General features: G+C 36.1%; 2 protein-coding genes across 10 annotated transcripts in view; one reads left to right on the plus strand and one right to left on the minus strand.

Moving 5' to 3' along the window:
* CFAP69 (cilia and flagella associated protein 69) overlaps positions 1-21,830 on the plus strand; it is a 62,086-nt gene extending 40,256 nt beyond the window's left edge. For 6 of the 9 annotated variants that reach the window (XM_045564047.1, XM_045564048.1, XM_045564039.1 and 3 more), the window contains 9 exons: positions 111-229; positions 4,308-4,389; positions 6,415-6,607; positions 8,008-8,145; positions 10,037-10,113; positions 11,305-11,502; positions 15,261-15,347; positions 16,651-16,755; positions 17,292-17,628. In XM_045564047.1, the coding sequence (XP_045420003.1) occupies positions 111-229; positions 4,308-4,389; positions 6,415-6,607; positions 8,008-8,145; positions 10,037-10,113; positions 11,305-11,502; positions 15,261-15,347; positions 16,651-16,755; positions 17,292-17,483 (1,191 nt within the window). In that variant the 3' untranslated portion in view covers positions 17,484-17,628. The other 3 variants (XM_045564043.1, XM_045564042.1, XM_045564044.1) reach the window with 3 other exon arrangements.
* Positions 21,019-22,410, minus strand: FAM237B (family with sequence similarity 237 member B). Its single transcript, XM_045564049.1, has 2 exons — positions 22,364-22,410; positions 21,019-21,441 (listed from the first exon to the last, which is right to left on the minus strand). The coding sequence occupies exon 2, from the start codon at positions 21,436-21,438 to the stop codon at positions 21,019-21,021; it is 420 nt and encodes a 139-aa protein (XP_045420005.1). The 5' UTR covers positions 21,439-21,441; positions 22,364-22,410.
* Positions 22,411-25,960: the final 3,550 nt, after the last annotated feature.

Here is a 25,960-nt window from a genome sequence, read left to right on the forward strand (position 1 = left end):
ATGCTGCTGTATTTCTCTGATAAAAAAAATAATTTTAGGAAACAGGATAAAGTGGGGAAGGAGGAGATTATTTATTTCAATAAATAATTTTAAACAAATCTCTTAAACAGGAAATTTTTGGAACTGAAGGAGTAGATATAATTCTTCATGTAATGAAAACAGACCCAAAGAAGTTACAAAGTGGCTTAGGCCATAATGTACTTCTTTTTAGTACATTGGACAGCATTTGGTGAGTATGACTGTAACCAAGTTAGGTAGAATCACAGTACGGTCATGTGTCACTTAACAACAACGGGGATACATTCTGAGAAACGTGTCCTTAGGTGATTTCATCTTGTGCAAACATCATAAAGTGCATTTACACAAACCTAGAGTGGTACAGCCTACTACACATCTAGGCTAGATGGTACAGCCTATTGCTCCTAGGCTACAAACCTGTACAGCATGTTACTGTACTGAATACTGTAGGCAGCTGTAACACAGTGATAAGTATCTGTGTATATAAACATATTTAAACATAGAAAAGCTACAGTAAAAATATGGTATAAAGGATAAAAAATAGTATACCTGTGTAGGGCACTTACCATGAATGGAACTTGCAGGACTGGAAGTTGCTCTGGGTAAGTCAATGAGTGAATGGTGAGAAAATGTGAAGGTTGAGAACATTACTATACACTACTGTAGACTTTATAAACACTGTACACTTAGGCTACACTAAATTTACTCTTAAAATATTTTTCTTTCTTCACTAATAAATTAACCTTAGCTTACTGTAACTTTTTAAATTCATAAACATTTTATTTTTTTTAATTTTTGACTTTTTATAATAACAATTAGCTTAAAACTAAGTGTACATTGTACAGTTGTACAAAAATATTTTATTTCTTTATACTCTTATTCTATAAGCTTTTTCTATTTTTAGAAAGTTTAAATTGTTTTTACTTTTTAAACTTTTTTTTTAAAAACTAAGACACAAACACACACATTAGCCTAGGCCTCTACAAGGTTAGGATCATCAAGATATCACTAGATGATAGGAATTTTTCAGCTCTATTATTATATAACCTTATAGGAACACAGTTGTATGTGCAGTTGATTACTGACCAAAACATCAAATGTCATTATGCGGCCCATGACTGTATGAGAAAATTGTTAATACTCTGTAGCTATGCATGCCAATTTTCTTCCCTCAAAACCATATCAGAAAGATAACTCTTCTCTCTGTCTTTCTCTTTTAGATAGTCCAAAAATGACACTCAGCAGTGTCCTTTGGAAAATAATTTTGCCCATCACTCAAATACAAACTCACTCATATCTAAACTTAAATCTCTGGTCTAGGAAAAACACAAGTACCTACTATTGCTCATACAGTATTATTCTTATACTCGAAGACTATTGAATTCTCCATTTATCTTCTCTTCAAGGAGTTGAAAACCAATTGATTAGACATTGATTAGATGATATTTTTTCATAAACTTTTTAACATTCCTAATGGCAAAAAATACTCCTTTTCTTAAGCATTAATTGACCATATTTTGTCTTGGAGAAAATTACTTGACTTCTTTATATCACTAAACTTAATATATTTCTTTTGTTCTATTTGGGCCAAATGTAACACATTTAGTAACAAAACTCGGATTAATATTGCTTTCCATCAGATCAAGTAACTAGATTTACCTGCTGCAAATTCTCTGTATATATAGAGAGCTAGACTTCTCAGCTCCCATCCAAATACACACAATGGACCTAATTAGCTACTCAGATTGTTTTTTACTGTAGGGAAGAGAAGCATACAGTGATAATATGATCTTTTTTAAGTTTCAACAGCAAATTATTTTGACCAAAGCACTGTATTAACCATGATTTAAAACTTCAGAGACAAGTATTGATGAATAACCACCCTTACTATGGAGCAATATATTGGGATTCAGAGGTTTTTGCAGAAAATGTCTCGATGTTTCCTAATCCCTTCTTTATTTAACACATCTCAATTATACCAAAATAAAAATTAAAAATTAATAGATTAATGACTTTATTTCTGTGTTTTATTGTAATACAATTTCAAATCCTTTGGATAAGAGATAAAGTAGATGTAACAACAAGTAAATGAAGCATAAGTCATTTTATCTCTATTGTATTGACACCAAATGCATACTTTATAACATTCCAATTTAGTACAGGAAATACTTTTAACAGATGTCAGAGTGGAGTTTCCTCTCTTATTCCTGATTTGCTTTAAAATATATAAAAACATCTTAGAGCATTCTTAATTACTATTTTTAACACATAAAGTTAACTGGAAATATAATCTACTTGTCATCTTTTTGGGGTCTAGTAAATATTTAATTATTTTCTAGTCATTAGTACGTATAATTAGTCCAGGTTTATCACTTATATTCTTATAGTTCGGCTTGTGTTTTTTTAAATGTGTTTTCCAAATATTTTTCTCTTTAATGTGCATGTCATGCTTTATGTATATTATAGCACATTGTCACAAAATTATCACAAAAATACCCATGCAACCACCATCCTCATTAAGTTATATAATATACTAGCACCCCTGAAGGCTTCCTCACACCTGTCCATCTCGATTTCCCCTCCTACTCCCCAGAAGTAATCATCCTGATTTCTAATACCATAGATTAGTTTTGCCTGTTTTTTAATTAGTGAAATCACATAAGATACATTCTTTTGTGTCTGACTTCTATTTTCATGTTTGTTAAGTATGACATTAATGTACTTATTAGTTTTCATTCCTGTGTAGTATTACATCATATGAATACCACAATTTATTTATTGATGGACATCTAGAGTTTGTTTTTTAGCTTGTAGCAGTTTGACTAATATTGTAACAAATATTTTTGTACATATATTTTATTACATATGTATACGTATCTTTGTCAAGTATATATCTAATGTAAAAATCGTTGAATATCTATTTGGCTTTAGGAGATAATGCCAAAATTTTTTCCAATGTAGTTATATCAGTTACACCTTTCCAGTAGCGTGGAGATTTTTCTTTGCTCCCTTACCAACACATTGCATTGTGAGTATTTTTAATTGCTGCCATTCATTTGGACTTGTATCATTGTCTCATTGTAGTTTTAATTTTCATATTCTCGATTACTAGTGAGTTTATTTGCCATTTGAAAAGGCTCTTTTTTTGTGTGAAGTGCGTATTCAAGTCTCTTGCTCACTTTTCTGTTGGATTGATTGCCTGTCTTTTTTTTATAGAATTCTTTGTGTATCTTGGACATGATTCCTTTTCTGTTATTTGTTCGTGAAATGTATTCTGTGACTCCAAGCCTTGCTTTTTTCATTCTCTTCACTCTTTTTTTGTTGAACTAATAGTCTTAATTTTAGTGTGGTCCAATTTATCAATCTTTTCAAGAAGGAGCTATGTTTACGAAAGGGACACAGGAGGCTGACCTCAGCAGGCTTGCAATGCCTGGTTGGAACAAAGATTAGCCTCTGTTACTATTGACCATTACCACCAGCAATAGCTTGTTCAGCCTGGGAAAACAGTGTAAGTAATCCTGGCAGCAACTTTAGTCCTTTACTTCATATGAGCTACGCAGGCCTAAGCGGGCACGTTAGCAAATAATCTCAATTGAAGAGATGAGATATAATCAAGAATTATCAAATGTTTGCGGTATACCAATACCATGAAAGAGAGACAATAAATGGATAAACTTTGAAGAAATAGTTACTAGAATGACCAGAAGAGATCTTTAGGAATAATTAATATCGTAAAAGCAAAGGAGAATGTTGCATTACAGAAAAGAAATAGGCAGTTATTAAGAAGAATTGATACTGATTAAAAAAGGTAAAACTATACTGGTAAAGTTTCCTCAGAGTTATATTTTTTTAAGTAAAACATTAGCTACTCGATTTAAGGAAATGAAGAAAAAAAATGTTCTTTGAAAACGCTTTAATAAAAATAAAACTGGCTGGGTGAGGTGGCTCTCACCTGAAATCCTACCATTCTGGGAGGCCAAGGCAGGAGGAATGCTTGAGCTCAGGAGTTTGAGATCAGCCTGAGCAAAAGCGTGAACCTGTCTCTCCCCAAAATAGAAAAATTAGCCAGGCATGGTGGCACATGCCTGTAGTCCTGGCTACTGGGGAGGCTGAGGCAGGAGGATCGCTTGCGCCCAGTAATTTGAGGTTGCAGTGAGCAATGATGACACTACTGCACTCTAGCCCAGGTGACAGAGCAAGACTCTGTCTCAAAAACAAACAAACAAAAAAAACTGTACAAATTGAGTTTAACAATAAATGTCAAATGAATAACTTCTTTTCACTTTAAGGTGCTGCATTTTGGGATGTTATCCTTCAGAGGATTACTTCCTTGAAAAGGAAGGCATTTTTCTCCTTTTGGATTTATTGGCAGTAAGTATGGTTATAGCAATTGTAAGGCAAAGATGAATGTGGCTTTATTAATCTTTTCCAAACTGAGTGCCACAGAACACTACTCTAGGAATAAATGTGCCCCCAAATCATGTTCAAATATATTATTTAAGCAAAACATCACCTGGAAATTCATAATCACCAGCGTATTAAAGGCTCTGAAAATTCCTCCAGTTAAGAAATCAGTTTACTTAGGTCAGTGTTCCCAAATACACATATGCAGAGAATTTATTTTTTCTTTGTACCCCACCAACCTGCTAAGAAACAATTGTGAAGAGCTAGACTATACCAAAACCCCTATTCATTTATTAATAACTTCTAGCTTCTCCTAGTATTAAAAGTTAAGGGCCACATTAGACAAGGAACAAAGATAAGTATTTTAAACAACTGTGTATAGTTTGGAGGTAATGTGAAAAAGTCTAGTATGTCATGGACTACCATTTTGCAGACTGAGCAGGAGTGAGCATACTAAGCCTTCCAGGAAAGACAGTTGCCATCTAGCAGCTGTGAAAAATGTAACTTCCAGCAAGCCTGAGTTCTAAGTGGGGTCCATAGTCAAGAGGATATGGAAAAAAAGTGTAATTTTGTTTCAACAAAATTTTGAAACAAAAGAGATTGTCCTGCAGAGTTCTAGCGCTGTCTATGGTTGCCACCGTTCTTGATTTTATTAACAGAAGAACAAACCTACTTTGATTTAACAAAAATGCTAAAATTATTTGTATCCTTTAACCTCCCTAAAAGAAAATTAGTTCATTTCTCTGTTTTTGATTTCTTTATCTGTAAAACAGGGTTAACAACGGTACATACCTCATTGCACTGTTGGAAGGATTAAATGAATGTGTGTGCATGTACACGATTGTGCATGCATACTTATATAGTACACACATTGATTAAAATAGTATCTGGCACATATTGCTATGTGTTTACTATTGTGAATATTATTATTAGATTGTGTTTAATTCAATTGAACTGGTCAAGTTAGTTACAAATTATAAATATTCTTTAATGTAGTTTTTATATCAACTTCAACCTTTGACATTTGCCTCTTTCTCCTGAAAGTGAAGTATAGGAATAAAAAATTCAATTGACTGAGGGTTCTGCATAATACACTTCTGCTAAAATATTTATAAAGTGTGCAATGATAATAATTGCTGATAATGGTTAAATATTATTGAGAGCTTACTATGTGCCAGGTAATCTCATAATAACCCTTTGCAGGTAATATTATTATCTTTCATTTTATACAAGGAAACTGATAAGGTTTGCAATTCAAAAAAAAGGTTACTTGTTTCTTTTGCTATATTTAATTAGCAATATACTGTAAAAGTTAATCGACAAAAAATATTTCACATAGAAGAATTACTGTGTGGAGCCCATTGCTTTGGATGGAATTTTCTGTACCTAAATTTTGGTTTGCTGAAAACTAGTTGTAGCAAAATAAAGGAAATATTCTTGATAATAAGAGAATGTCTCTTGAATGCTTAAATACTCTTTTATGGATGCTAATTGTCAAAAAACAAAATTATATCTCATTTTATTTTCATATGTGACTGTCACTTGTAATTACCATCGGTTATTCTTTTGATAACAAAGACATTATAGTTAATATTAATGTCAAATCTTTACAAACCTTCATAAAGCATGTTAATGAGGAAAGATCTTATAATTACAGTGAACTATGTAAAGCACTGTTGACTTCACTGAACTTAAAATGAACATCTTCTCTTATTTTTGCAAATCTCCCTTTTCCAACTGAACCAAATCAATTACATTTTTGGTCATAGCATTTTTATGGTTACTTCAGAATTATATTACGTCTTTTTCTTTTTATCCTTTTGAATTTCTAATGTTTGAAAATGTACTCATTACAATGGGAATTTTAACAGGAGATTGTCCCAACTCTGAGTTTAGAAGAAACTGATAATGCAAATGTTCCTCTTTTTTTATTAAGGCAATAATTTTTAATATTTATCACAACTTTTTTCCTTTTCTATTTCCTTACTAAAGTTGAACCAAAAAAAATTCTGTAATCTAATACTCGGAATAATGGTTGAATTTTGTGATAATCCCAAAACTGCGGCTCATGTCAACGTTTGGCGAGGGAAGAAGAATCAGACAGCTGCTAGTCTTTTAATTAAACTGTGGAGAAAGGAAGAAAAAGAACTAGGAGTAAAACGTGATAAAAATGGGAAGATCATTGGTGAGTATATTTATAATTGTTAGTGGGAGCAATTAGATGCATTTTTTAAAAAAAGATCTTTAGGCCAAGCGCAGTGTCTCATGCCTGTAATCCTAGCACTCTGGGAAGCTAAGGCACGAGGATTGCTTAAGCTGAGTTCCAGACCAGCCTGAGTAAGAGTGAGACCCTTTCTCTACTAAACATAGAAAAATTAGCTGAGCATCGTGGTGCATGCCTATAGTCCCAGCTACTTGGGAGGCTGAGGCAGGAGGATTGCTTGAGCCCGGGAGTTTGAGGTTGCTGTGAGCTTGGCTGATGCCACAGCACTCTAGCTTGGGCAACAGAGCAAGACCGTCTCAAAAACAAACAAAAAAAGGAAATTGAATCCCCTCCTCACTCTCCCCCTTCATATAAAAAATCTTTAAAAGATATTATTAGAAAAGCCTGAGGACTTTCACCCCTTGGTCTAACTAAAGTTCTTTTCACAAGGGTTTAAAGAACTTGGTCTCATAAATTCTGAATGAGTGGAAGAAAACTAAATTAGTAGTAGGTTCATATTTTTATAGAATATTTTCAAGAAATGGTATTTGATTATACTATTAACTCAAAAAACTAACAGTGGTTCCTAAAGAAGTTTCTTTGCGTTCCTTGCTTTTAGAAATTGATTCAGTAATATTTCATTTACCAATGAAATTTTGGGTTATAAATAGATTACTTGAAAATAATTTTATAGCATTTTATACATTTCTGTTGATTAATGTTTATATAATTTTTACATGAAAGAATAAATTGTTTTCTAAATAAAAATAAATCAAAAGTTCATAAATTTTAATTTCTAGATTCTAAATTAATGAGGATAGAATTATCAGAATTTATAGTTCATTTATTTACATATTCTATAATGCTATATTACATTTTCTGAACCTTTTAAAATTCTTTTGGTTTCATCTAAACTGTTAGTACTGTTTATTTTTAAATGAAAATACTTCCCCTTCTGATGATTCGTATCTTCAATCCATTTTTATTATTTCTGAGTTTTGATCTATAACATAATAAATTAGTTTTATATTTACAGCATAATATATAGAAGCAAAAAGCAAAGGAGGTTTTATCATTGTTAAACTGACATTATTCAACTTCTAGATCTCAAAATTTTTAAAGTTATTTACATAAAAATTTTACTTTTAAAAAGTAATTTTGTGAAATTTTTAGATTTTACATAAATAATAAAAATTAAAGCTTTAAGTTTTGCCACCGTGTGGGGAGGAAATTACTGATTATTTATGATTTTGAAAAAGGTAAACCATGTACAAGGCATATTTTACTGCTATAATTATTTTTATTTATTTTGCTATCTAGACTAAAATCTAAAAATTCAGTATTTACCACAGTTTTTATCTTTCCCTTCTACGAATGATTAGATACGAAGAGACCTCTATTTACTAGTTTTCAAGAAGAGCAAAAAATTATGCCACTGCCTGCTAACTGCCCATCTATTGCAGTTATGGATGTTGCTGAGAATATCAGAGCAAAAATTTACGCTGTATTGGACAAACTAGGTAAGAAGTTGCTCCTCAAATTCAGAAGAACCTCTTTGTTTTGCTGAGTATACACATTAATTTTGCTTTGGAGTCCATTTTTCAAACATAGTGAGCAAAGGTTTCTATATACAGAGAAATTTATGTTCCATTGTTACCCCAGTTCTCAAACTGCACCCATGACCAAACAGAATCTCTAGATGTGGAGCCCAGGCATCAGTATTTTTTAAACCTTCCCAGGCAATTTCAATGTACAGCCAGGATTAAGGGCAGTTAGTTTAGATGATTAGAGTTTAACACTAGCATTCTGAATCATCTGAGTTTTTTAAAGTCCTTGCTTCCTATTAAGCAAAAAGTCCTCACACATTAAGCTACTGAAAGTAAGATATCATTGTCTCATGACAACACAGAAAGAATGATTTCTCTTCTAATGGCTAAATAAAGATGACCTGGCAGAGGTTTGTTATAGCGGAAGCCTATTCACAAACTACTCACAGAAGTAGCTTTTTCATAAATAAAGATGAAATCAAAAGTAACTATTAATATTTGCATGTGTTTTTATAATATTAAGGTCATTAAATATGAAACATCCAATTTTGAATCAAAAGTTTATTATATCTCAAACAAGAAGCAGTATAATTAATCAACGTATGCACATAAACTGTCAATACAGTTTTGCCCTCTTAACATAGCTTGTTTATGCCAGCAGCAAAGAAGCTGGAGAGCGAGTAGCAATGAAGTCGCAAATGGCATTTTCCACAGCTTGTTGAGAATTGAATATTTTTTCTTGCAAAGAGTGGTCCAAAGCCTGGAAGAAGTGGTAGTCAGTTGGCAAAAGTTCTGGTGAATATGGTGGATAACAGAGAGTTTCTAAGTCCAGCCGCCATAGCATGAGCAGCATTATGTGTATGACTTGTGGTTGAGCGTTGGCTTGCAAGAGTATTGGCCTGTCTTTATTGACCAGTCTCGGCTGCTTAATCGCAAGCATCCTCATCATTTTGTCCAACTGGTTGCAGTAGACATCTGCTATAATCGATTGGCCAGGTTTCATGAAGCTGTAGTGGATAATACCAGCACTGGACCACCAAACAGACACCATTAGCTTTTTTGATGAATATTTGGTTTTGGACTGTGTTTCGGCACTTCATCTTTATCCAACCATTGTGCCGAATGCTTGCAATTGTCAAAAAGAATCTATTTTTCACCACACATAATGATACAACGTAGAAATGGTTCACCTTTATGTCGTGACAGCAAAGAAAGGCAAGCTTCAAAGATGATGTCTTTTCTGATGCTCATTTAATTCATGTAGTTCCCTTCTATCCCCCTTATTTATCTTGCCAATTTGTTTCAAATGGGCCAATATTGTTGGAATAGTAACATCAAACCTTGCTGCTAACTCATGTGTAGGTTGAAATGGATTCGCTTCCTCTACAGCTTTCAGCTCATCATTATCCACCTTGGTCTCAGGTCACCCACATGGCTCATTTTCAAGATTAAAATCACCAGAATGGAACTTCTCAGACCATCAACATGCAATGTGTTCATTAACCACATCCTTCCGAAACACTTCGTTGACATTTGGAGCAGTCTGTGCTGCATTGGTTCCACAGTGGAACTCATATTCAAAAATAACATGAATTTTTTACTTATCCATGGTTTCACAAAAATTGCTCTTAAAAATGTTTGAAAGATAATCACAAGCCAAATTGTGTGTTTGAAAGAAAGAGGATGTACCTTCATTCACATTAAAATAAAACAAGAAGTGTCAAAGTGAAATGTTAGAGATGTCAAATGTCAAACTTAGTACTTAAGGAAATCAGACACTTCACACTTAATAACCTAAAACCATATATGCCTCTTGGAATCACTTACTCTGTTACAGTAATTCTGTCTTTATAATTTTGTTTAGATTTTGAAAATTTACCTGGCCTATCCACTGAAGATTTTGTCACCCTCTGTATTATACATAGATACCTCGATTTTAAAGTAAGTACCTTTTTAATAATATTATTATTAAAATCTAATATGGCAAAAAATTAATTGGGAAATAGACCTATTCACAGTTGTGAGCAATCAACCACATTTTGTGTAGTTTTTATTTTCCATTTTGCATCTGATACTGTTAAATATATATTAGATATAAAGAAAATATCCAATCAAATATATTTGGGATAAGATTTCATCCAACTCAGTTTATAAAAGAAGAGGTACATTACTGACATAAAGCTATTCAGAAGCCTAACAGAATTTTTTAAAATACAATTTCTTCTCTTTGAGCATTAGCATTTGAAATTAAATAAATTATTACATATTTAAATAAATTATTAATGCTTATTAAAGTATTTTATTATAACTTTATATCATGATCAAATCTAAATGTAAGGATATTAAGTTTCTTACCTTGCTGGTTATATTTTTATCAGTAAATAAATGCTTTTGAAGTTTCAGGAAAGTCTTTTTAAGTAAACATTCTCCTTAAACTAATATTAGTACTATGTATTTGAATGTTGTTAATGAATAAACCTCTATTTTCAAATGAAAACAAAGTTGAATTTTATCCATATCCTAGATACATAAGTTTTTCTCTAATTTTAAATATTCCCAAGCACATTAATTTCTAGACAACTCAGATTATGAGCTATCAGCATGATGGAACCATGGAGTTAAAAATTTGAGATACAATTATAATTAACTAGAAGGTGAGGAGTAGGGCCCTGTTTTCTCAGAGTACCTGGGTCCTAGGGTCCCCATAATCCTCATGTTCATTCTCCTACAAGTTCAGCTTGACCTAGCCTTCAATACAGGGCTTTAGGGAGGAAAGCAGCAATAGTTCAGAAAGATGAGAATAAATCAGCAGTTTCAGCAGCTGTGAAAACAAGGCAAGTGTTATAAGCCAAAGGCCAATGATGATGGCAATGAACTACACATAGGTAGTGGAACCTCATCCATGAATACCTTATCATTGAAAAACATTTGAAAAATTACTTCTGAATACTCAACTGTAACTGTTACCCTAAATCATTCCCAATATACTTATTCCCAAGAAGTAATCTAGGAAAAGCTTAAATGTTGACAAGAGTGACCACTCACATAAGTTTTAGGTAGAAGATTACCTAAAACCGTATCATTTATTTTTGGTTAATGTATCTTTATCAAACCTAAACTTTGTTATAACAGATTGGAGAAATATGGAATGAAATATATGAAGAAATAAAATTAGAAAAGTTAAGACCAGTCTCTACAGATCAAAAAATTTTAGACACTATTACAACAGCATCAGAAAATATCGGAAAGATGGTTGCTTCTCTGCAAAGTGAGATGATTGAAAGCCAAGCACGCCAGGACGTACAAAATGAACAAAAAGCATATGCAAAAGTAAGCCACGTGGAGTGGGGGGTATGAAGAAAGGTTGGTTAATGGATACAAAAATATAGTTAGGTAAAAGGAATAAGTTCTAGTGTTTGAAAGCACAATAGGGCAACTATAACAATAAGTTATTGTGTATTTCAAAATAGCCAGAAGAGAAGATTTAGAATGTTCCCAACACAAAGAAATGATAAATGTTTGAGGTGATGAATATCCCAATTATCCCAATTTGATCATTACACATTGTGTACATGCATCAAAATATCACATGTAGCCCTTACATGTGTACAACTATCAATATTATATGTTAATTTAAAAAGTAAGCCACAGATACCATTGAGGCACAAGATATTAATTTCAGTATATAAACTAGATTAAGTTATCCACAGAATTTGTCTTATTTGTGAATGTTTCAGCCTTGAGTTATTTTGTGGGTTTTCTCTTACAGTTATTTTAAGTGTCTCTGTGATGTTTTAAAAGAAACCATGGAATTAAAAGCTTGAGATTCCATTACTATATTAAGTGTTGTTTTATGGCACTATAATTTGAATTTTATAGTCTTACATCTTTAAAAGATAAAGAGATACCTGAGACACTGCCATTTTTTAAAATACCAAACATGAGTCCAAAACTTGTGGCCTACTTACATGTATACATTTAACAAATTCTATCTGACAACAGTGTATCTCTATTGACTATATGCATAACCTCACTGAGAGATAAAGTTGGCCCCCAGCCCTCACTCTATGATACGTCCTTACTGATATTCCAACCATAGGCATATCTATTGATGGGCTTCATCCTTACCTCAGAGCCAAAACCTTCATTGTGAGCATTCTATAAATAGAGATAAAGGTCTCTGACTTTAGCTATCAGAAAAAGCCTATCAGAGGATATCAGCCTTTTTTCCTAATTTGATAATATCTAGTATTTAGATATTAAAGAAATAGCCAATGTATGACAAAAATAAAGTTAGCCAACTAACACATTTTGTACACTTTGTGTTAAAATTCATAGAAAGGCTGTCTTCTGAAAAGGACTTTTGGAATGAAATGCTAACATCCCATTTAAGTGACACACGTGCCTGTATTCACCGGGTTGGTGGTGGAAAGGAGTTGGAAGAAATGAAGGATTCTAGACCAGAATGTTCCTATTTAGAAGACAGTTTCAGATATAACCATTGTTATATGTGTGTAGTTTATTCAACACTACTGTGTATATAGTGGACAAACTTAAGCCCTTATTTGAAACATCTGGTCTTTCTAGATGTTTAGAAGTATACAAAGTATGTTAAAAGTAGAGGTAGTAAATACATTTTGTAGATATCCATTTGTTAAAATTCTTATAATGTATTGTCTTTGGAAATTAAATGATCAAACTACTTCTTTGAGCAGTACACATTATTATATCTGTGCTGGTACAGGGAGGAAGGAGGAGAGAACAATGCAAAGGGCTTTGTACTAATGTGTTTATGGTGAGGCAAGATAGACCATTGTTTCTTCTGTCTGTGCATTTTATTTTACTTTGCTACGTATATTATGTATATAAAGGACAAATGAGTCCTAATTTACAAACATTTAGTCTTTCTAGATGTTAAAGAGGTTGCCAATATATGACAAAAGCAGAGTTGAGTAAACTAATACATTGAATACTGTTCTGAAAAACACTTAAGGAAGTGAAATTATTAAAAAATCCCCTCTAAGCATTACAAATGCTTATACCTGTCCACTGAGTTGACAGAAATGGGAAGGGGAAGGTTCTAGGACAGAATGTTCCTATTTAGAAGACACTCTGAGATTATAGTTTTTATGTGTGCATGCTGTTTATTCAGTGCTACTGTGTGTATGGTGGAAAACTTAAGTCCTGTTTGAAACATCTAGTCTTTCTAGATGTTTAAAAGTGCACAAAATATGTTAAAAGTAGAGAGCTAAAGTAACACCCTTTAAGTAATTTTTGTTATTTCATAGGAGTAGTTGTTGAATTTTGGGAATGGAATTATAAAACTTCATGTCTTGGAGAGTGTGCTAACTGTTCGCTGGGTGGTGGTGGGAAGGGGGAAGAAGTATGCAGAGAGAAGGGTTCTGTGCCCATGAGTTAGTTTAGTTCAGATTGACTAACATGGTTCTAATACATGCATTTTAGTTAACATTGCTGTGTATTAAAGGATAAATAAGTCCTAATGTTCAAAGTATGTTACAAGTATAGGCAGTAGGCTGGGCACAGTGGCTCGTGCCTATAATCCCAGCACTTTGGGAGACTAAGGCAGGAGGATCACTTGAGGCTAGGAGTTCAAGACCGGCCTGGGCAACATGGCAGAACCCCATCTCTACAAATAAAGTTTAAAAATTGGCTGAGTGTGGTAGCACATGCCCCTAGTCCCAGCAGTTCAAGGCTACAGTGAGCTATGATCGCACCACTGCACTCCACCCTGGGCAACAGAGCAAGACGCTATCTCTAAAAGAAAAAAAAGGAGAAGTAGTAAAAAATAACCTTGTTATAAATTTCCTTTTGTTAGTTTTTAGGAAGAACTGTCTTCTCAGAATTACCTTTGTTAATCTACCTCTTGGAGATAAATGTAGCCCTATAGTTCATCACTGGAATTGTGGAAGAGGGAGAAGAGGAAGGATGAAGGGAAGGGCTCTTTGCTAGTATAGTTGGTCCATATCTAGAAGATGGTTTTAGATTATAACCACAGGTCTATATGTGCACTTTTATTAAAGTACCTGTGTTTATTGTGGGCAGAGTTCATTATATTGCAACATCTAAGCTTTATAGATGTCCTGAGGTGCTAATGTATAATTAAAAAGTAGAGCTAGTGAATTAGCCAATTTGTAAGTTATCTTTTTGCTGTAATTGATAGAAAAAATGCATCTTGGATGTGGAAATTATTAAACCACTTCTGAGTAGTGTATAGCGGGACTTGTTCATTAGGTTGGCAGCAGAGGGGCAGAAGGAAGTATAAAGGCAGAGATGTCTGTAGATGTGTTCATATTTATATTTTGATGGTAGCCACTGATATATATGCATTTCTTTTTGCTGTACTATAAGAATACATTAAGTAATTCAATGGAAACATGTCTTCTTGCTAATATTTTAATGGTATAGATCTGATAATGAATTCTCTTGGAAACATTAAAAAATATTCTTAGGTTCATAATTTAAGATTAATGGTATATTCTATACTACCCAAGGGCAGGTGTCCTTTGATTATATGTTTAATGAATAGACTGTTGAGAATTACAGACTTTGCAGTTTGTTAGTAGGTAGCTCCCTAGACTATATCACCATAACAAATTCAGCACTCATAAAATTGCTGGTCTTACTGAAGTTATAAATTAGAAGTAGTTTTACCAATATAATTTTGCCTAAACTATTATCTATGGCTAACAGGAATCTCTTTTTATTTTCCCCAGTGAATTTGCTATTAAATCATTTATATAGCTTGTCTGGATTATAACCTGTTTTCACAAGTAGTAATCATGTAAAACAATCAGTCTTGCTAGAAAAATTATTGTTATAAAAATATTAGTTTTGCATTACATGACATGAAAAGCAGTAAAAACCTTAACCATATAATGATTAAAGGATTGTTTTCCATTTTAAGGCTTTTGTTTTTAAATTTTTAAGTTCTGTGAATAATCCTTTAACTAGTCAGCCTTAAAATTGACCTCAGCAAAGAGCAGGTGCTTCCTTCAAAATAAGAGTTTTCAAGCCCTTTGGTGTCCTTTTAGAGAAACCCAAACTCTTAATTATCTCTCTTATTTCAGATACAAGCTACACACAAGCAAAGAGAACTGGCTAATAAATCATGGGAAAATTTTGTGGCTAGAACTTCAAATGCTAAAATGTTAAAGGTAGGGTTTTTAAAGTATTACGATATCTACAACAAACAACCAACTCTTACAGAGAGACTTTTTCAGGAATGAATACTCATTCACTTTTTTCTGGTGACCTTTCTGCACATTACCAACACTATCCAATCCTCACATGCAATTTAGGGTGACAACTGAATTTGGTTCAGCCAGGAGAGGTGAGTGTGGTGTTCCTGGCCTACATAAAGAAGGAGATGATAGTGAGGCAGGAATGAGATGGAAAAATGTGCTCTGCTTTCTATTCTGAACCTTCTTATTCTTTGATTTCTTTTCTGTAAGAAGCAAAGGACAGAAAAAGCAACTGTCCTGTATTACCCTCTCCCCCAAGTGTTTTCCCCCTCTGTGATCACTGAAAGAAACATTATATTAAAGCTTAAATGGGAATTTGGGATAAATATCCCTTTGTAAAAAATGTGATAAGCTGCTTTAGCTATAAGGTAGAAACTAATTTTAAAAGTTTATAATGCTGATTGTTTGAAATACGTGAGAAGTGCCATGGATTTCCAAAGTTTCATATTTTTCCCCACCTTTTCCATTAGTACTTTGAATGCTTTTTTACATAATGTTACAGTTCTTTCTTTAGATGTGAAATTGTTAAATGTTAAGTTAGTCCACTAACTTAACTATACTATAGTGGAACTATACTAAGATAGCAAAATCAAATACAGCCATCTGTACAAGCTCACTCAAGGTACCAAGGATCCGCCTTTTCACTAAAAGTTCCTCCCAACTGTACTTACAAAATTTCCTCATAACTGCCTGTATTTTTAAGGAATAGTTAATGAAAATCAGCCCCTTTCCTACAGATCATTTGTTACCTCACATTTCACCTATTTAGTGCTCAACTATTGAGCTTGAATATAACTGCAATGAGTTATATAATTTCTATTGTTGTAAATGTTTAAAGCATAATAAGTGTATTGAATTAGTACTTAATTTTGCAATGTGCATCACCTGATATAAATTTAGTAGCTTATTAAATTATGTGCTAAAAATTGAACCTGTTTTCCTTAGGACCTGCTTCATTCCTTGGTCATGTATGGCCAATACCTCTGGAAATCTCAGGAACATTTTTAGTGTTTTTTGGTGTCTTCTTCAATGTACAAAGGATCTAACTTACTAATAACTGTCTTAGACTAAATGAGTAAATGCAGATTTCAGGGCTACCTAATAAACAGCCAAAGCATAAGCCAAACACAATTAAGTGTACTTTTCATTGTAAGTACCATAGTTAATGCTTTAATACCAATTAATATTATTATCTTTCTAATTTAAAATTCTGCAGAAAGCAAAAAGGCTTCAGGAAAAAGCTATAGAATCCTCTAGATACATTAAACGACCACAAAATGCAATATTGCACCAGACAGATATTAAAGGCCTTAACACAACGGTAAGATTGTTTTTTTCTATAATGTTTTCTTAATAAATATTACATTTAGGCCCCCAAACTGTTACTTCTATTGGATTTTTGTCCCATCTTTTCCTTTTGCTGTTCAGATTTCACATTGTTAAGACATACTTATCTCCAAGGTACATCCACTCTTGCCCAGCGCTGGTTTACAGCAGGCCCAGCCCTCTAGGATTCCTAAGAAACTTCTACAAACACTAGTCAGTGTATCTATCTTTATATATGTGCAGTGCCTCCTCTGTCTGGCAAGTAGATCCATGCCATATGCTAGTGTTCCTGGTGTCTTCTGCTGGATATAATTTTCCCTGGGTTACAAAGCTGATAAGTAATATAAGTAGAATAAAAACCCGCTTTTCCTGGCTCCAGAGCCCTTATCTTTCCATTATGCCATACTGTCTCCTACTTACTCATATGTATATCTTGTATCTTTTCCAAAGTAAGCTGAAGGATGAATGGGTTTTTCTCTTATTGAAAATTTTGTAAGTAGACTCACAGACATTTACCTTTTGCATTTTTAGGTACCCTCTGGTCCAGTAGTAACAGTGAAAAGCACTCCTGCCCGATTAATAGGAGGACCTCTGGCTGATACTGAGCTTGCTCTTAAAAAACTGCCCATTCGAGGAGGAGCCTTCCAGAAGGTGAAAGCAGTTAAAACTGTGGATGAACCAAAAAAGAGTATTCCTACATCATATACTCTAGAGACCTTTTGAAATAAATTCTGCTTATTATTTTTTAGTTAAATATATCTTTATATGTAAATATAAAGCAAATATTTTAGTAAAATACTATAAAAAATAAAAGTAAGGACATATAATTTATTTTTATTGAAAACATCAACACATAATATCAGAAGAGTTGTCATCAATTTCTTTGGAAAGACTACCAGTTCTCTTAACTGAAATTGTAAAACATAGTGTATTGGTTAGAACTCTTTTGGTTGCACATGAACTACTCCAAATAGTTTAAGCCAAAAAAAATTTTTTTACAGGCTCTGTATCTACCGCATCTAGGATTAATTTAGACCGCAGGCATTGTTGGATCTAGGAACTAAAACTATATGAGTAGGATCTTCGCCTTTCCTAGCAGCTCCTGCCTTACATTCTTTCAGGTTCATATCCAGTGGAGAAGAGTATATCCCTATTTCTCAATAGTTTCTACAACTGCCTATGCATCTTGAGACCCGTGATTGGCCACATTCCCACTCCTGAGCCATTCACCGTGACTTTGGCCAGATCCGAGTACGGCCTTACTCCTGGACCCAGAAGCAGGCCAACCCTGTCCAAAGCATTTGAATGGAATTGGGGAATCAGGGTAACTGTTATCAGAAGTATGTATTAATGCTGGGCAGCAAAATAAACAGTAACTCTGCAACAAATATGTTGGTCAAAAGTAAAATAAGTTATCTCTACTATAAAAAGCAAATGTTAGTCATGAGTTAAAGAGTAAAAATGAAATGTAAAAATAATAGCTGGTTTTACCCTTAATATATAAATATACAAAGCAAACTCTAATGCTATTTCTCTTCTTTAATGGGGAAGGGAAAAGGAGAGTAGGGGAAGTGTTTTCCTTCCTTTGGTGGTGGAGGTATCTTGCCGAAGAATAGGAGGTAGATGCCTTAATGCTGAATGTAGAGCAAATCCATGTCTCTGGATGCTATTATGAGGTTTCCATGTCCTGTCTTCATCCCCATCACACCCCTCCTCTAGCCAGGAAGCCACAAAATTGAGTTCATGTCCAAGGCTGGGAGAGACAAGAACTTGTTTTCTTAAACAGGAAAATAAACTGTATTTGAGTCTAGATTCTAGCTAGGCCCATAGAGTGCACTCAGCAGTGTACTGGTAAATGTATAATAACTGGCTCTCCAGAGGGGAAGCCTTGATTGATAGCATTTGCCAATTTGCATGGTATAAATACTCCCACTAGGACCAATTTCAGGCTACCGACCTGATGCCATGGAATGCAGAGTTGGGAAGAGATACATACATTCCATTTTCATTATTAGATAAGAGTAGGCTCTATCACCCCACTGGCCCACCTTTTCCTACTTCCTCTTTCCTCCTCCTCCTCCTTTCTGAACTCACATTTCTCTAGGAATTTTACATTATCCTCTCTGTGAGGGTAGTAGCTTTTTCACTGAGGGGAGAAGTTTCAACTGTTACTGTTCTAATTAGAATGAGTTGCCAGTTCACCTTTGGCTCGCAGCCTCTCACCCTGGCAGAGCTGCCCAGGCCCCTTGTGGCCCACAGGAGTAGATATAATAATATGCATCAGCTTATCAGTGAGCTTTGTTCTCTCTTGAATCCCTCTCTCTACTACCACCACCCCCAAAAAGATATTAAAAAGCATAATGTGTTCCTTTCCTTCACAGGAAGCCCTAAGCATAAAAATTCCATGTAAAAAGGGGTGTTACTAAAACACAGGAATGGATGTGGGTAGGGTAGGCAATGATGAGATACTCATAGAAAAAGCACCAAATACACCTTAGGTATACCTCAGTTTATACCCAGAGTTGATAGGAAGTGTCCATGGTTATAACAAGGAATCTTTGCCCCATTTTGTACACCACAAACACATTCCCCAGATTCTAAGCCCCCCTGGGAACAAAATAGAGAGCATATCTCAATCATTATTGTAATCAACATCTCAGTAAACAAATTACTGGATAAATGTGATGGTAGCCTCAGCTCCTGCTAACCTTTCCCTTGAGCTCTGTAAATGCAGCAAAGTACTGGCATCACATTACACAGGAGAGAATCTGTCGTCATAAGAATACCTACAAACAGTGCTGTACACCATGGTAGCCTTTGTGAAAACCCATGGGACAGATTTCTATTGATTCTTAGTCCTAGAAAAGGCCGGGCCTCTCCTGAACATGTGGTTTGGTTTTTCTTATAAGTATGTGAATCTTGAAACTGCTCATGAGTCCCTCCCTCTTCACTTTGAGAAATGGAAAACAGAGCAAATTTACCGGTACCCTTTATCAAAGATACTGGCTTTTATAACATGTACTCAAAAGTATTAATCTAAACCATAACTCCATATTACTAGTTTCCTGTCTTCACTTCCAATCATTCCAGTATCCTCATCTGCTTCATGTTATTCTACTGTTTGGTATATTTCTTTAAATCTTCATATCCTTTTTTGAATAAGATGTGAGATATAAATAGGTAATATAAAAGACAAACTGAGCTAATGCCTAAAGACAAAAATTCTATCAAACTGCACTTTACTAAAATGAAGTTTCTTACTGCCTTTTTGTTTGTTGTTCCTTTTTCAAAATGAAAACAATAATGAGAACACAAGTTTGTAGTCCTCAATGCATAGAAAAATACTTTAATATATAAGATGGCTTGGTAATGAAAAGCACATTTCAGAAGCCACACAGTACACTACATCAAGATAAAATATCACTTTTTGGGATAATACTGCCAGTTTGGCACAGTTTTAAAGTCAATATTAATGTATAAGAGACCTTACAAAATTAGTTATAATTTTCCATTGACTATTAAAAATGTATCACATTTGCTTTTAAGTGATATTTTATTTAAAACAAAGACACTTTACAGAGACTTCTAAATCAGAAATTATTGACAAATTACCTGAAAGGATGGGAATGATAATTCAACAGCAATAAAGCAATTACATACCAACAAAAATACAACCTTGATCAATATTAAAGAATTAGAAATAGTTTATAACTACTACAGGAAATATTTGACCTCATAAACACTGACAGAATTAAGCTTTCAGGTTGGTATCATCTTGCTGGAGGTATTTTCCGTGTTTTCCATCTTAAATGTAATACTCATGTTTTGTAAAATCCAGTCCTGTAAAATTTGAGAGGAGAAATTATTAATATTTATTCTAATATGACTCTTAAGATTCCCCCCTTTTGTATAGCCCTATTTAAAAGATTAATTTTAAAATCCTAAATACATGTCTGATGTTTTAAAATTTTCTTCAAATGTAATAAGAATAATTACAGGATTAAATGGCTTTCTTATGAACTTATTTATGAGGAAACAATAAGAATAATTTTAATGAGCTACAAAATGTATTATATTCCAAGGTCATTTAGAATCAGGTATTTGTATATCAGAGCTCCCATGGTCTCTAAATAATATAAGTAAGAAGGAAAATCAAAGCTTATTATATTAGAAAAAACTGAATATGGCAAATTTGCTAGCTTATTGGATAAACTTTAAAAAATCAGGATTAAAAATTAAAATGTAAAGAAAACTAAGCTTATTCTCTTAAATACACATTTAAATTACCTCCTGTTAGTTTCTGTGGAAAATTGTATTTGGGGAGCATTACCTGTCTTCTGCCCAGTCCATGAGATCTTGAAAGCAAGCAGTCTACATACATGTCCCAGAAATCCTGAGCTATGTTTAAGAAGACATTATAATGTCCAGGCTGCTGGGATTTTTGCAAGAACAACATGAAATTCCAGAAAGCATCCACATTGTGCTCTATCTTGAGTCCCTTGAGATCTATCAATGTCAAAGAACAAGCTTTCCAGCACTGGAGATCAATGTCTTGGGTGATCCCTGGGCTGATGTTGGCAAGCACTCCCTTTTGAAATTCAAAATCAGCATTAACCAGATTGATCAGCACCATGCAGCCTAGTGGCAGGTAGAAGCATCTTCCTGTGGCAAAACCCATATTCTAGAAAGAAAAAAAAAAGAGATATTTTTAACTTAATTCAAGTACTTCATCTAAAAATTATTTGTTTTTGATCAAGCCAAAATTGCCTACTATGTATTTGTTAGTTTTCCTCTAAGTTGCTAACTTTCCTTTGAAAAGGATATTATAATTCCAATTTGATTACCAATGTTCTGATAGAGTCTTCAGGAGCCACTGAAATCCAACACATCTTTATAAAAATGTGATAGGTTCATTTCATCACAGACCTTTAAAGCGGGAAGAAGCCTTAAAGAGCATGTGTTTCAATCTTCTCCCTTTACAGATTAGAAAAATTCTCAGTGATGTCGTTCAGTAAGTGCTCAGGCCTCCTGACTGCCCATCCAAGACTCCCCCACCAACACATTCCAAGTAAGTGGATCAAAATGTGTTCCTTTCTGTGTGTAACCATGAGAAGCGTTTGGTTGTTAATTGAAACGTTACAAATTTATTAACCCAAATGGCATTGAATCTCTAGAGCACCGTTTTAAGTTTCAAAGTTACTGCTGCTTCCATGTTTGTTTATTGAAAAATATTTGTTAAGCACTGATGTCTGGTGGATCCCTAGCTTCTCAGATTGATTGTTCAGGAGCTGGTTGGAGAAGTTTAACATACATACATGAAGGAGCATGAAAACAGAGGTGATAGCTAGTACGAGACGGTGCAGGGCCAATTACATTAAGCAAAATGCTAACATTTTCTAAGGCTTTGTTGCACAAGTTTCCCTGCCAATCAATTTCTCAGAAAAATCGGCCTACATACAGAACTTAGGTGGAAGTCAAGAACTAAGTTGGCATTGAATTGCCACAAAGCTGCTCTTCAAGGCTGGCATTGGAAATGTCCCCGTTACAACTCTGACAGCAGAAAAAGATAGGCGAGGAAGGCAGACCCAGAACACAGGACTCACCTCTTTCCCACCGTATGCCGCCGTCCGTCACTTCCCCCAAAAAGGTTAGGCTAAAGAGAGAAATCATACGAAACAAATTTAAACAAGATATTCAGGTCGTTTCACATCGTCGAAAATCGTGCGGATTCCCCAAACTGAGCTGATGGCCACTTTATGATACGTGTGCTAAAGGGGAGGGTCCGGGTGGGACCCCTCAGTTTCAGGTTAGCCCCCCGACCAGTGCCGTCCTCCCGGGATCAGGTCACCCGGACACAAGAGGGGGCCCACGCGGGGGTCGAGCGGCCGGGCGCGGGGTGCTCCGTGCGCTGCGCCCGCTCAGAGAGACCCGGGCGCACCCGCTCAGCAGGGACAGCAGGTCTCGGAGCCGGCCCGGGGTGGCTGACCGCGGCCCTCGCCAGCGCCCACCCTGCCCAGCCGGGCCCACCCGCGGAGGCGGGCGAAGGCGGGAGGCGGCGCTTCCCAGGCTCGGAGCTCGCCCGGCGGAACCGTCTCGGCCGCACCGCGCCCGGGCGCCGGGGGGCTCGGGCTCACCGAGGGCGGCGCTGCCGGCTCCGCTGCGGAGTCACCCGCGGACCGATCCGCGCCCCTTTTCTAGCGGCGGGGCGAGTGGGCAGAGTGGGGGGCCGCGCCGCCGCCGCCCCGCCCTCACCTCGCCCCCCGCCCCGGGCCGACCCCCGCGGGGGCCCCGCGCCCTGCACCCCTGCCTCGGCCGCTGCCCCGCCTCTCTTCCCGCCTCCGACTTTTTGAGATGCCAGCGGCCTTCCTTGCTCCCTTCCTTCTTTTTCCCTCGTTGGAAGAGCCATCTCGGCAGTAGTCAGTTCACATACTCAAGTTATCTTCTCCCTCTTCCCACCCCGTCCCCACGCTCTATTCTCCTGTCCAGAGGAAAACTCCCTTAAGGCTATGGACCGTATGAAAACCCTAAACCTCCCTGGCCGGTTCCACTCTCTAGCCATTTAAATTATTAACACTAACACATACACTCGTACAAACATACCCTTGCTTCTACCTAAATACACACTGTTTAATTCCTGGGGAAAAGTGTCCTCTAGCCTTTTGTGGAATGAAGACTCTGGGCAAGTCCCTTAAATTCCATGTGTGTATGTTGTCCATCAGTCCCAGCCCTGACACATCGTTTGGACTTTGTGTTTCAGTCCCCCTGCTAAGCCTAAGCCCCAGGAGTGATGATCAGATGGGGTCGGAAATCAATCTAAAGCCAGTGATCCCACATCCCCTCAGGCAGGTGATACTTCCTCCCAGGTTCTCGAGCTGGGATGGTGAGACTATGAGGTGAGATGAGCGCCAAACCCACAGCCAGACACTGTCCCCGCTAACGCCCACTTCTCCCAGCACCTACCACTACTCAAAGCTCCACTTTGTTCTCCTCCTCAAATCAGTGGAGCTGACATGGTTAATCATTAGTCTTGCCCTGTGCCCTTTCCATCTGCAGGACTAGCTCCTGCACAAAACAGAACTCGGAAAAGAAGACTTGTTTACTCAGATTATGTAGGATACACACAAATCCATCTCACACCAGGTTTTCTTCTGCTCTCGTGTTCCAGGTGTTTTAGTCCAGCGTTAATCATGGACTCTCAAAGTTAGTAGAGACATTAAAAGTTACCTAATCCAATATCCCAGCTGAACCGTGAACACCCCACCCTCCCAAGGAATTTCCCCACCCAGCAAAGCTGTTGTCCAAGCTTTGACTTAACCCTGGGCACATCCCCTGCTCCTTTAAGGAAGCAACCCCTTCCATTTTTGAGTTAAAGTTGGCCCTTCAACAGCTCCTTCTAAGATGAATTGGCTCTCATTTCCCTGTCGAATAACCACATGGTTCCTGTATACAAGTATTGCAAAGCCTCTATAGAAAAGTTGTAAAATATAGAAAGATATAAAGAGGCAGGTAATAGTTGGTGTTTTTATTTCCAGACTTTTTTCTCCAATTTTCTTAGTCCTTTTGTGTTGCTATAACAAAATACCTGAGACTGGGTAATTTAAAAAGAGAAGAAATTTATTCCTTGCAGTGCTAGATGCTGGGAAGTCCAAGATCAAGGTTCTGGCATTGGATGTCTGGTGAGAGCTTTCTCGCTGCATCCTCACATGGTGGAAGGTAGAAAAGCAAAAAGGGTCCAATACTGTGTGAGGCCTCCTCTACAAGTGACTTAATCCCATTCATGAAGGAAGAAGGAGCCCTCATGACCTAATCACTTCCTACAGGCCCCACCTCTTAATACTATTACATTGGAAATTTAAGTTTCAACATGAATTTTGGAGGGGCACAAACATTCAAACCATAGCACCAATGCTTGTTAAAGCACAACTAAGATCATTCCATAAGTATAATTTTGTATATTGTTTTATCAATTATTAGTATCTCAAATATTTTCCCATGTCATTAAAATGCATTTGTAAAGAATATTAGAGGACAAAACTACTGAATAACGGTACATATTTGGGTATGATTATTGCGACACACATACACACACAGAGACACTCAATGGAATGGTATCCTGAATAGAGAACTTCTATAAATCAATAATAGATTTGATGGCCGGGCGCGGTGGCTCACGCCTGTAATCCTAGCTCTGGGAGGCCGAGGCGGGTGGATCGCTCGAGGTCAGGAGTTCGAGACCAGCCTGAGCAAGAGTGAGACCCCGTCTCTACTAAAAATAGAAAGAAATTATCTGGCCAACTAAAAATATATATACAAAAAAAATTAGCCGGGCATGGTGGCTCATGCCTGTAGTCCCAGCTACTCGGGAGGCTGAGGCAGGAGGATCGCTTAAGCCCAGGAGTCTGAGGTTGCTGTGAGCTAGGCTGATGCCACGGCACTCACTCTAGCCCGGGCAACAAAGTGAGACTCTGTCTCAAAAAAAAAAAAAAAAAAAAAAAAAAATAATAGATTTGAGACCAGTCTGGACAATGTAGTGAGACCCCCATCTCTACAAAAAATTTATAAAATTAACTGGGCATGGTGGCACGTGTCTGTAGTCCCAACTACTCAGGAGACTGATGCAGGAGGATTGCTTGAGCCCAGAAGTTCAAGGTTATAATGAGCTATGATTGTGCCACTGCACTTTAGCCTGGGCAACAGAGCAAGACCGTCTCTAAAATTTAAAAAAATTAATAGAAAAATAAGTGAAGGACATTAACTGGCAACTCATAGAAGAGTAAACCCTAATATCCAGTAAACAGGAGAAAAGATGCTAACTTCAAGGGAATGATATATTGTTTTCCCCAATTAAAGCTTAACCGAAATTTAAGTATTAGTTTTGATAGTGAGGGATTCCGGGTCTCCTAGGGATGAAAGTGAGTGCTGTTGCCCCCATCTTGGTCCTGCCTAATCTTAATTCTCCATACCTGGGGGAGGAGGGAATACCCTACAAATCTGCCAATGAGAACTTGGCATGCCAGCTGCAAAAGAACGCAGAGGACTCTCTAGCCCATGGGCCAAGCAGCGTAGGTACCACAAAGTCTGGAAAGTGACCTAGAACCCACATGTGCAGTAAGGCTCAGGTCATGTGACTCCCAACTGTCCAATCAAAGTGGTTCCATGGTGACCTCTAAACCACAAGGGAGTTCCCTATCCAGGCATTA

Source organism: Lemur catta, chromosome 11, assembly GCF_020740605.2.
Source record: "Lemur catta isolate mLemCat1 chromosome 11, mLemCat1.pri, whole genome shotgun sequence".
In the NCBI taxonomy this organism is placed as follows: domain Eukaryota; kingdom Metazoa; phylum Chordata; class Mammalia; order Primates; family Lemuridae; genus Lemur; species Lemur catta.

Bases quoted from the DNA above. Each gene is read 5' to 3' on its own strand.
- FAM237B (XM_045564049.1), bottom strand. From the start codon at position 21,438: ATGGGTTTTGCCACAGGAAGATGCTTCTACCTGCCACTAGGCTGCATG.